This window comes from Apium graveolens, chromosome 7 (assembly GCF_009905375.1).
Source record: "Apium graveolens cultivar Ventura chromosome 7, ASM990537v1, whole genome shotgun sequence".
Taxonomy (NCBI): Eukaryota; Viridiplantae; Streptophyta; class Magnoliopsida; order Apiales; family Apiaceae; genus Apium; species Apium graveolens.
In genome coordinates this window covers 12,697,443-12,709,158 of record NC_133653.1, presented here as the reverse complement: position 1 = coordinate 12,709,158, position 11,716 = coordinate 12,697,443, and the positions used below count along the sequence as shown (strand labels likewise).

At 38.5% G+C, this 11,716-nt stretch overlaps 1 protein-coding gene across 1 annotated transcript; it reads left to right on the top strand.

Annotated features, from left to right (window-relative positions):
- Nucleotides 1-3,882: 3,882 nt before the first annotated feature.
- Nucleotides 3,883-4,707, top strand: LOC141673276 (uncharacterized). The gene is made up of 2 exons (XM_074480011.1): nucleotides 3,883-3,953; nucleotides 4,170-4,707. The coding sequence occupies exons 1-2, from the start codon at nucleotides 3,883-3,885 to the stop codon at nucleotides 4,705-4,707; spliced, it is 609 nt and encodes a 202-aa protein (XP_074336112.1).
- The last annotated feature ends 7,009 nt before the right edge of the window (nucleotides 4,708-11,716 follow it).

Here is an 11,716-nt window from a genome sequence, read left to right as displayed (position 1 = left end):
GGATTATTATCATTCGATGGATAACACATTTTGTTATCCGACGGATAGTCCTCATCATTCGTCGAGACATCTGTCAGCAATCCATCTACCAAAATAGGTTCTAGTTTCTCCTTATTCTTTTTCCAGGCTTCATCACAAAAGGACTCAATTCCTTGAACCTTGGTGATTTGAGCATGAACATCTCTGGATGTTTTCCATGCTTTAATCACCTCCTGTTCACGATCGAGCTGCTTCTTTAAAATTTCTTCCTTTTTCAAGGACTCAGTTAATTCCTCCTTAGCAATTCTACACTCAATTTTAGTTTCTCAAACTCAACAAACTGAGACTCAAGCACATTATTCCTCTCACTCAAAAACAAGTTGTTTTCTTGATTTTAGCATTTTCTTTAGTGAGGGACTTAAGTGTAACACGCAAATGATACAATTCTGTAGACATGTCATTTATTGCATCATTACACTCAGCTTTAGATAAATGTGCAAGGTTTGTAGTAATTACCTGATTGCTTGAGGAACTTGTCTCTGTTTCATCAGATTTGGCCATAAGGGCTAGATTGACATTGTTGACATCCTCATCTTCATCCAAACCATCAGCTGCCCAGTCATTCTCTTGTGTAATAAAAGCCCTTTCCTTCTGTTTGAGTAGATCAAAGTATTTTTGCTTATAATCCACAGACTAAAATCTTTTCTTACTGGAATCTGACTTTTTACACTCATTTGCAAAATGCCCTGCCAAGCCACATTTGAAACACTTGAATTTGATTTATCCACCATGTTTCTATTTGGCTTGGCAGCTCCAAAGTTCTTCTTGAACTTGAGCTTGGCAAATCTTCTTGAAAGGAATGCTAGGTGCTCATCAATGTCCTCCATGTCATCTTGACTCAAAGAATCTTCACTTTCTGCAGCTAGCCCTTTACCCTTGCTTTCACAGGCCTTTGAAGTTGATTCCACAGCTTCCATCTTCACTTCCTTCTCCTTTTCCAGTTCAGCCACTAGTGCAATGGATCCTCCTTTCTTCTTTCCTCTCTCCATTCTTTCATCCTGCTCTATTTCAAGCTCATAGGTCTTCAGAATGCCATATAGTCTCTCCAAAGTAAACTCCTTATAATCTTGAGAGTTTCTCAATGAGACTGTCATTGGTTTCCATTCCTTTGGAAGAGATCTGAGAAATTTCAGATTGGAGTCTTTAGTCTGATAGACTCTTCCATGCAATTTAAGAGCATTTAGTAGCTTTTAGAATCTACTAAAAATGTCAGTGAGTGACTCACTTTCTTCATTGTGAAATGCTCATATTGCTGAATCAGGAGCTGTATTTTATTTTCTCTTACTTGCTCAGTACCATCACAGATTATCTGTATTGTGTCCCAAACTTCCTTGGCAGTCTTGCAGTTGATGATGTTATCAAACATATCTGCATCAACACCATTGAACAGAATGTTCATGGCCTTTTTATCTTTCCTGACTTGTTCAAGATCAGGTTCAGACCATTCATGCCTTGGCTTTGTAACAGATGGTTCATTTCCTGTTGCAGCTCTCATTGGAACATGAGGGCCTCTTTCTATGTAGTCCACATAGGCCTTATCTTGAGAAAGCATATGAAGATGCATCTTTACCTTCCAATGATGGTAATTATCTTTATCAAGAAAAGGAATCTTGACTCCAACATCTTTCTTGTTCACCTTGCTGTATTGTTTTGATCTTTAAACTCTTTATAGATTAAGAGTTTGCTCTGATACCAATTGTTAGTCCCTTAACAATATAGCAAGAATTACAGAAGGGGGGTTGAATGGAATTCTTGAACTTTTTCTTGAAATAAAAATGTTCAACTCGATTATATATATATTTGTTTTGATTAGCACAATGCGGAATATAAACTTTAATGAATCAAAACAAGAGTAATTAAAAACAAGAGTCTTTAAAAACTTTCTGGTGGATTTAAACAATTCCACCAGAGATATATTTAATATATCGAGAGGACTCTGTGTGCAGAAATGCTCACAGCTGCTTATACAAAATAGAACTACTAAGAACACAGGAAATGCTAAAGATAGTGCTTACAAAGATTACTCTGTGTTTGTTTCTTAGCTCTCTTAGTTGTTTTTCTATTTGCTACTCTCTTGGTTTTTATATTACCAAGATTACAAAGTCAAAAGAACTGAATAAATATAAAATCTAACAGTCTTGATCTTTGCTGCTTTTCGTCCTCTATTACCCAGTTAATGGGCTTCCACAGTGTGTTTGTATCCAACTCGACGGCTGTGTGTCAGCTTTCACTGTTCAACTGATGTTTGAATCTTGATATGATCATCCGTCGACTTTCAGATCATCCGTCGATGACTTACTTGATCATCCGTCGACTGCTATTTTAAACATCCGTTGAAAGACATTTGATCATCCGTCGAAGCTTTGTTAAGCATCCGTTGATAGCTATTTTGGCACTTGACTTCATTTCACTTATACAGAATTACAAGACATTGCTTATGTACAGTTAATCAACCTATTCTGCATATCTAGTTAAAGTCAACATGACTTATATACTACTACAGATTCTATACAAAGGTGCATACAACACTGTGCTACAAACTTATTATTACATAAGCTACTCACTCGATGGATAATAAGTTACTCATCCGTCGGGACTAAAACGAGTTATCCGTCGGGACTATAATTCTTATCCGTCGAGTGCTACATTATTTCACTAAGTAAAATTTACTTTGATGTTTTGTTTAGGTAATCATCAAGTACACAACATATTCACAACAAACAACCATGACGAAAAGAAAGAGATGGAAGATGTAGATGAAGGGCTCCCCATAACCCAAACTCCCTCTCAAAATCTCCAACCAGGGGACCAGAGACTAGTCGTCGAGAGAGCGGCCCATAAGCATGCTGGAACTTCAGTCAACCCCTGGGGAGACAAGTCCCCGGACCAGATATGAGTTGCGATGGACCTATGGAAAGAAAAGCATAATGCCGAGCCTGAGACCCACCCAGGGGATCAGGAAGAACGGTCTGGAGAATCCCGGGGATCCGTCTTTGATAGGATTGTGAAGAATTTGAAGAAGCCATCAGAGGATGCCAGGGATGAAATAAAAAGAGCTACCCTTCGGGAGAGAATACGGAAGGAAGAAGAAGCCAAAGCCAAAGAAACTATTGAAAAGCGAATCCGAGAGGAAGAGGCAAAGCTAAAAAGAAAGGCACACCGAATTCATGTTTCTTCCGATTCGGAGCCCGAAAAGGAGTCCAAGCAAGAACAAATGGCCCGGGCTCTTCGGGATCTCAAGAGGAAAGTAGAAGGCGATACGGAAGTGGGTGCGGCAGCCACCCCGTTCACCAAAAAGTTGGAATCTACCCCCAGAGAATCAGAGCTCAAACACTTCAATTTTAACTCTTTCGATGGATTAGCTGACCCCAAGGAGCATCTGAACTACTTCGAACAAATCTCCAATATTTATGATTACAGTGACCTAACCAGGTGCCGGTTCTTCGCATCAACGCTCAAAGGGGGAGCTCATAAATGGTTCAGCTGAATCCCATCCCGGAGTGTGGACTCCTGGAAAGACTTCCGTGAGATATTTTTGAAAAGGTTCAGAGCCAACCGGATGAACGAGTTGCAAATGTGTCATTTGGAGACAATCCAGCAAAGAAGCAAGGAGTCCCTCCCGGAATTCATCAAGAGATTCCAGGAAGCAGTCAATCAACTCTCCAACTTAGAAGAAAAAGAGGCAGTGAACATATATCGGAGGAACTTGCATCCAATATCCTGTGAAGGTTATGTTAAAGATTTGATTCATAGAGAGCCCAGAGCCTAGCATCAGCTTATGCCTTGGCGTCAAAGTTCATAAAGGAAAATGATTTCCTCAAGTCAATGAAAATGTTTAGAAGAATGCATGACGATGATGAGTCTCCGGAACGACGCTTGTCGTCTCGGAGAGACAAAAGATACAAAATTGACAGGTAGGCCAACTACATTCAACAATCTTGGGGAACCCCACCCCGGGAAAGTTACGCTGAACTGAGAAAGAATGAAAGAAAACCTAAGGCTAAGAGAGAACCCAAGCTGGATCCCGAGTGGACACCCCTCAACCGACCCTGGGCCGACATTTTACGCGAAGTCAAGGGTAAGCCATTTTATTATCCACCGAAACCTTTACCAGTACCTCCCGAGAACAGGGCCCGGGACAAGCATTGTGGCTATCATGAAGATCATGGCCATACCACAGAAAATTTTTTCTCTCTCAAGATGTTCATAGAAGATCAGATCAAGAAGGGAAACATGAACCAATATCTTCAAAGGAGGTTGAATGACAAAGACAGGGCCCCGGGAAGCGGCAAAAATGTGGTGAATGTTGTCTTTGGAGGCACATCTTCTCTGCCTCGGAGCCCGAACCCGGAGAATGAAGTGATGGCGATCCAGCCTTCGGAAGATGAGCCAATCTACTTCTCTTACTCTGATTATGAAGGACTCGATCCGGATCACAACTTGGCCTTGGTCGTGACCCTGGATGTCACGGATAATGAGGTAAAAAGAATTTTAGTTGACAATGGTTCCTCTGCTAATATTGTATTCGAGTACACACTTAACAGGATGAAGGTCGGACACCTCCGAATGGACCCATGTCTTGAAGATCCCTTGTACGGATTTGGAAACACAATGATTCCAATACGGGGTGTCGTTTATTTGTCGATTACCATTGGGACCGCATGTTAGGAATATATGTGCATTAGTTTGATGATATGTTTAACAAAACACTTAAGTAGAAATCTAGTGTTTGTAGCCTCAACGGATAAGACCATTTTGGCTATCCGTTGATGGTGTAGCTTTACTTAGAAATAAGTCTAGTGTTGTAGCACATTTCAGTCTCTGTATTTAAGATATAATTCTTAGAAGTTGAGAGAAAATATAAGTCATGTTGACTACTAGAAGATATGCAAATAGGAAGGCCAATTGTAAATATTTCATGCCTTGTAATTTTGTATAAATGAAATGGTGTCAACGGATAACTTAAAGACCTTCAACGGATGAGAAACAAAGCTTCAACGGATGTCTCTAAAGCTTCAATGGATAACATCCTTCAACGGATGAGTGCATCAACGGATAGAGCTTCAACTGCTAACACATCAACGGATAAAGCCATCAACGGATGAAGGCTTCAACGGATGTTCTGTTAAATAGCAGTTGACAAGTGGTAGTTGTACCTACAAACAGAGGCACATGGGTTGACAGAGACAACTGAGATGTGGTAGCCTATTTCAGGATCATCAGAAAAAGCAGCCGTTCTACTCTAGTATAAAGAGGCAATAGTCAACAATGCACTGGAGTAAAAATGGAGAAGAAACAAGTGGAGAACTTATTTTATCATTGTACTTTTTATCTTTGTCTTCACTTGTAAACTTGGTGATATATAAACCAAGTAGCAGCTAGTAATTAGATAAGAATTTTTCCAGAGCTGTTTAGAAAAATCTTGAGAGAAAAATTATCTAGTTTGTACTAGGACGCAGCTGTGATCAACTTCTTGAATCACAGATTTTCTGAAATACCATCTCTGGTGGAACAACAATCCACCAGAAAAGTTTTTAAGGTCTGTTGTGTTCTTTACATTAGTGTTTGAATATATATCTGTCAGTATTAGCTTAAAGTAATTCATACACTTGTTTATCTTAAACACATAGCCTTTGAAACTGCTCAAAACTTGAAAAAGTTTTGAGATTTACATTCAACCCCCCTTCTGTAAATCTCATTGTTAGTTCATTAGGAATAACAATTGGTATCAGAGCTTCCTCTTGACACACAAAGAGTTTAAAGATCTTGGAAACTAACAAAGATGAGTAAGAAGGATATTGGAGTAAAAATCCCAGTTATTGACAAAGACAGTTATCACCATTGGAAGGTGAAAATGCACCTTCATCTACTCTCCCAAGATGAAGGTTATGTAAACTGCATTGAGAATGGTCCTCACATTCCCCACAAAGTAGCCACAGTTGCTACGGCCACAATTGCTGTTGGTCAATCCATTCCAAAACCTAGAGCAGAATGGACAATGGAAGACACAGAAGAAGTCCACAAGGATAAGAAGGCTATGAACATTTTGTTTAATGGTCTTGACAAGGATATGTTTGATAATGCGATAAATTGCACAACTGCCAAAGAGGTTTGGGACACAGTTCAGCTACTGTGTGAAGGTACAGAACAAGTAAAAGAAAACAAAATGCAGCTTCTCATTCAACAGTATGAGTATTTTCATTTTGAAGAAAATGAATCTTTAAATGACACATTCAATAGATTCCAAAAGCTGTTGAATGGACTGAAGCTGTATGGTAGAGTGTACCAGGTGAAGGATTCAAATCTTAAATTTTTAAGATCCTTGCCAAAGGAATGGAAACCCATGACTGTCTCCTTGAGAAACTCTCAAGATTATAAGGACTTCACTCTTGAAAGATTATATGGAATCTTGAAGACTTATGAACTAGAGCTGGAACAGGATGATGTATTGGAGAAGGGAAGAAAGAAAGGAGGTTCAGTTGCCTTGGTAGCTGAAAATGAGAAAGAATGCAGACAAGAAACTGTGAGATCTACATCAAACTCCAATGATGGCACAAGCAAATCAGAATCAAGCAAGGGTAAGGAGCAAGTTGCTGAGAATGAAGACAACTCCAGCCAAGATGACTCTGATGGTATTGATGAGCATCTTGCATTTCTGTCCAGGAGATTTGCAAAGATGAAATTTAGGAAAAACACTAGAGCCACTAAACCTCATAAGAACATGGTGGACAAATCCAAGTTCAAGTGTTTCAATTGTGGTATAAATGGACACTTTGCAAGTGAGTGCAGAAAGCCAACTTCTGAAAAGAAGAAATTTGACCAAGTAGATTACAAAAAGAAATATTTTGATCTGCTCAAGCAAAAGGAGAGGGCTTTCATTACTCAAGAAAAAGACTGGGCAGCTGATGGAGAAGAAGAGGATGAAGATGTGGAATATGTCAACTTGGCTCTCATGGCTGATTCTGAGGAAAATGAAGTTAGTTCATCAAGCAACCAGGTAATCACTACTGATTTAACACAACTTACTAAAGAAGAGTGTAATGATGCTTTTAATGACATGTCTACTGAATTGTATCATTTGCGTGTGTCTCTTAAATCTCTTGCTAAAGAAAATAGTAGGATTAAAGAGAACAATCTGTTTTTAAGTAATAGAAATGCTGTGTTAGAAGATAAGTTGATTGACCTAGAGAAAACTAAGCTACATTGTATATCTGTTGAAAATGAACTAGCTGAATCTGTTAAGAAAGTAGAAATACTTTCCAATCAATTAGAGAGAGAGCAAGAGGTGATTAAAGCCTGGAAGACATCTAGGGATGTTAGTGCTCAAATTGTCAAGGTCCAAGGAATTGAATCATTTTGTGAGACTGCCTGGGATAAAAACAAAAAGAAAATGGAATTAATTGATGGGCTGTCAACTGATGTGGAATCAACGGATGATGAAAATTATCCGTTGAAGGAAGAAAAGGAGCATCCGTTGAAGGTTCCTCAATTAAAACAGGCAGATGTTTCTAAAAGTGAAAGACTAAAGAAACTCAACAAAAAGTTTGGTTCAACTTCCAAGAACTTTGTCAAAGAAGAAGCAAGCACATCCAAAGATTTCAGTAAGGTGAATATAGGACACATGACCTTAGAACAGTTAAAGAATAGGCTCAAAGTGGTTGAGGATAAAAAGGAAACTAAAAGGAAATCTAATAGAAATGGGAAGGTAGGGGTTAACAAACATAACAATTACACACCTGATAAGTATGCTCCTAGAAAAGGCTGTGTGCATTGTAGTAGTGTTAATCATCTATCTGCTAATTGCAAATCTATTAAGAAAACTCCCATACCTGTGCCCTCTTCCATGCCTAATATGTCTGCATCACCTCTGCATGCTATGCCTGTTATGTCTCAACAGAATCCTTATGCACATTTTGCAAACATGCCATATTTTAACAATCCTTATCTTGCTGCATTTAGTATGCCTCAAATGCCATACAATATGCCAATATGGAATAACATGCTTGCACAATCCATGCCTTATCAAATTCCAAATGTGCTAAATGATTATGTGACTAACCCTACACCTCAACCAACTACATCTAAGATCAAGGTTGACTCAAAGTTACCTAAGTCTAAAGATGCAGGAGGAATGAAGTCTAGGAGAAAGGCTAACAAGAATGGACCCAAGGAAACTTGGGTACCAAAATCAACTTGATTGATTTTATGGTGTGCAGGGAAAAAGAAGAAATCTATGGTACTTGGACAGTGGATGTTCAAGACACATGACAGGAGATTTCTCCCTGCTCACTGAGTTTAAGGAGAGAGCTGGCCCTAGCATAACCTTTGGAGATGACAGCAAAGGGTTTACTATGGGATATGGCTTGATTTCAACAGGGAATGTCATCATTGATGAAGTTGCATTAGTTGATGATCTCAAGCACAACTTACTGAGCATCAGTCAACTATGTGATAGAGGGAATACAATTTCCTTCAATTCAGAAGCCTGTGTTGTCACCAGTAAGAAAGACAACAAAGTGGTTCTAACTGGAGTTAGAAAAGGAAATGTGTACTTAGCTGACTTCAACTCTACAGATGCAGAATCTATTACTTGTCTCTTCAGCAAAGCAAGTTCAGCTGAAAGTTGGCTATCGCACAAGAAGCAATCCCATTTGAATTTCAAGACAATGAATGATCTAGTCAAAAAGGACTTAGTTAGAGGAATTCCTCTTGTTGAATTCTCAAGGGATGGTTTGTGTGATGCTTGTCAGAAAGGCAAACAAAGGAAAGCATCATTCAAAAAGAAGCTTGAAACAACAATTGATGAACCATTACAACTGCTACATATGGATTTGTTTGGACCAGTCATTGTATTGTCAATTGCAAGAAAAAGATATTGCTTGGTGATTGTAGATGATTTCTCAAAGTTTTCATGGGTCTATTTTCTTGGATCAAAGGATGAAGCAAGTGAAATCATTATCAATCACATCAGGCAAGTCAATAATCATCCTGACTTGAAGGTTAGGAATATCAGGAGTGACAATGGAACTGAGTTCAAGAATTTGAAAATGAGGCTGTTCTGTGAAGAAAATGGAATCATGCATGAGTTCTCAGCTCCAAGAACACCTCAGCAAAATGGGGTAGTTGAAAGAAAGAACAGATCTTTAATTGAGGCTGCTAGAACAATGCTTGAAGAATCAAAGTTACCAACATATTTCTGGGCTGAAGCTGTTAATTGTGCCTGCTACACTCAGAATATTTCTTTGATCAATCAAGCTAAAGGCATGACTCCTTATCAGTTGTTCAAGAGAAGAAAACCAACTCTAAACTTTCTTCATGTCTTTGGATGTAAATGCTTTATACTGAAAAATCAATCTGACCATAAAGGGAAGTTTGATGCAAAGGCTGATGAAGGGATATTTGTTGGTTACTCAGCTGGAAAATCTTATAGGGTCTACAATCTAAGAACCAACATTGTTATGGAATCTGTGCATGTTGTGTTTGATGATAAAAAGATTGATGGACTAACAGATGAGGGACACCATGAAAGACTCAAATTTGACAACATTGAGATATATTGTGATGATAGTGAAGAGGAGATTGATGGAGATGACACTTCAAAAGGGATTCAAGATATGCCCTTGGATAATGCACAGAATTCTGCATCCGTTGAAAGAGGCAATGCAGTATCCGTTGAAAGACATAGTGCATCATCCGTTGAAGTACATAATGAAGCATCCGTTGATCATAGTTCATCAACGGATAATCGATTTACATCATCAGTTGATAGAACTCCAAGTTTCCTGCAAAGGACCAACAACTCAGGGGGAGTTTCAACTGATCAACACTCTGTCTCACATCACGACAATACTGAGGCCACCTCATCTAGAGCACATCTTCCACCTCAAAGGAAATGGACCAAGAATCATCCCTTTGAACTGATCATTGGTGATGCATCATCTAAAGTGCAAACAAGAAAAGCTACTCAAAATGAATGTCTGTATAGTAGTTTTCTATCTCAGGAGGAACCTAAGAAAGTGGAAGAAGCCTTAATGGATCCAGATTGGATATTAGCTATGCAGGAAGAGCTGAACCAATTTGAGAGAAACAAAGTTTGGAAGCTGGTACCCAAGCCAAAGAACAAGAGTTCCATTGACACAAAATGGGTATTCAGAAACAAGATGGATGAAAATGGCATTGTCATAAGGAATAAAGCCAGATTGGTTGCTAAAGGCTATTCTCAACAAGAGGGAATAGATTTTGATGAAACATTTGCTCCAGTTGCAAGACTTGAATCCATCAGAATCTTTCTAGCCTATGCAGCTAATGCCAATTTCAAAGTCTATCAGATGGATGTCAAGAGTGCATTTCTAAATGGGGAATTGGAGGAAGAAGTTTATGTAAGCCAACCTCCAGGTTTTGAAGATCAAAATTTTCCAGACCATGTGTATTATCTGTTGAAAGCACTCTATGGACTAAAGCAAGCACCTAGAGCCTGGTATGAGACTTTGTCAAAGTTCCTTCTAGATAATCATTTCACAAGAGGTACTGTTGACAAAACTCTCTTCTTTAGAAATGTTAATGGCTCTAAGATACTTGTACAAATTTATGTAGATGATATTATATTTGGATCTACAGATGATAAGCTTTGTAAAAAGTTTGCTAAATTAATGCAAAGTAAATATGAAATGAGCATGATGGGAGAGCTAACTTACTTTCTTGGGTTACAAGTAAAACAAGTTAATAGTGGAATTTTCATTAGTCAAACTAAATATATTTATGATATTTTAAAGAAGTTTGACTTAATGGATTGTTCACCTGCAAAAACTCCCATGGCCACTGCCACTAAGCTTGAATTAAACAAGGCTGAAAAGTCTGTGGATATTACAAGTTATAGAGGCATGGTTGGCTCACTTTTATATTTAACTGCTAGTAGACCTGATATAATGTTTTCTACATGTCTCTGTGCTAGATTTCAAGCTGACCCTAAAGAATCTCACTTAGTGGCCATTAAAAGAATTTTCAGATATCTCAAGGGGACTCCAAATCTAGGAATTTGGTACCCTAGAGAGTCTGGTTTTGATCTAATTGGCTACTCAGATGCAGATTATGCAGGTTGCAAAATAGACAGGAAAAGCACAACAGGCACCTGTCAATTTCTAGGGAACAAGCTTGTATCATGGTTCAGCAAGAAGCAGAATTCTGTTTCCACATCAACAGCTGAAGCTGAGTACATTGCAGCTGGTAGTTGTTGTGCACAAATACTATGGATGAGGAACCAGTTATTTGACTATGGTATGGCTGTTGACAAAATTCCAATATTTTGTGACAACACAAGTGCCATTGCCATTACTGAAAATCCAGTGCAGCACTCAAGAACCAAGCACATTGATATCAAGTACCATTTCATTAGGGAACATGTGATGAAAGGTACAGTGGAACTTCATTTTGTTCCAAGTGAACAACAAATTGCAGACATATTTACCAAGCCACTTGATGAATTAACATTCACAAGATTGGTAAGTGAGCTAGGTATGCTTAATTACTCTTAAAATTCATGTCCTTATTACAATTTGAATTGAAGCCTGAAATGTATTAGCTGCAAGAACAAATTTGATTTTTAACACAGATTATTCCATCAACGGATATTCCCTATCCGTTGAAGGTCAAAATTGTTCTATCAACGGATGTTCATTAT

What these genes read in the sequence shown, in the direction of transcription:
- LOC141673276 (XM_074480011.1), top strand. Translation starts at nt 3,883, where the DNA reads ATGCATGACGATGATGAGTCTCCGGAACGACGCTTGTCGTCTCGGAGA. An exon ending in AAAAGATACAAAATTGACAG is followed by an intron (nt 3,954 to 4,169) that starts GTAGGCCAACTA and finishes TCCCGAGAACAG; the next exon opens with GGCCCGGGACAAGCATTGTG.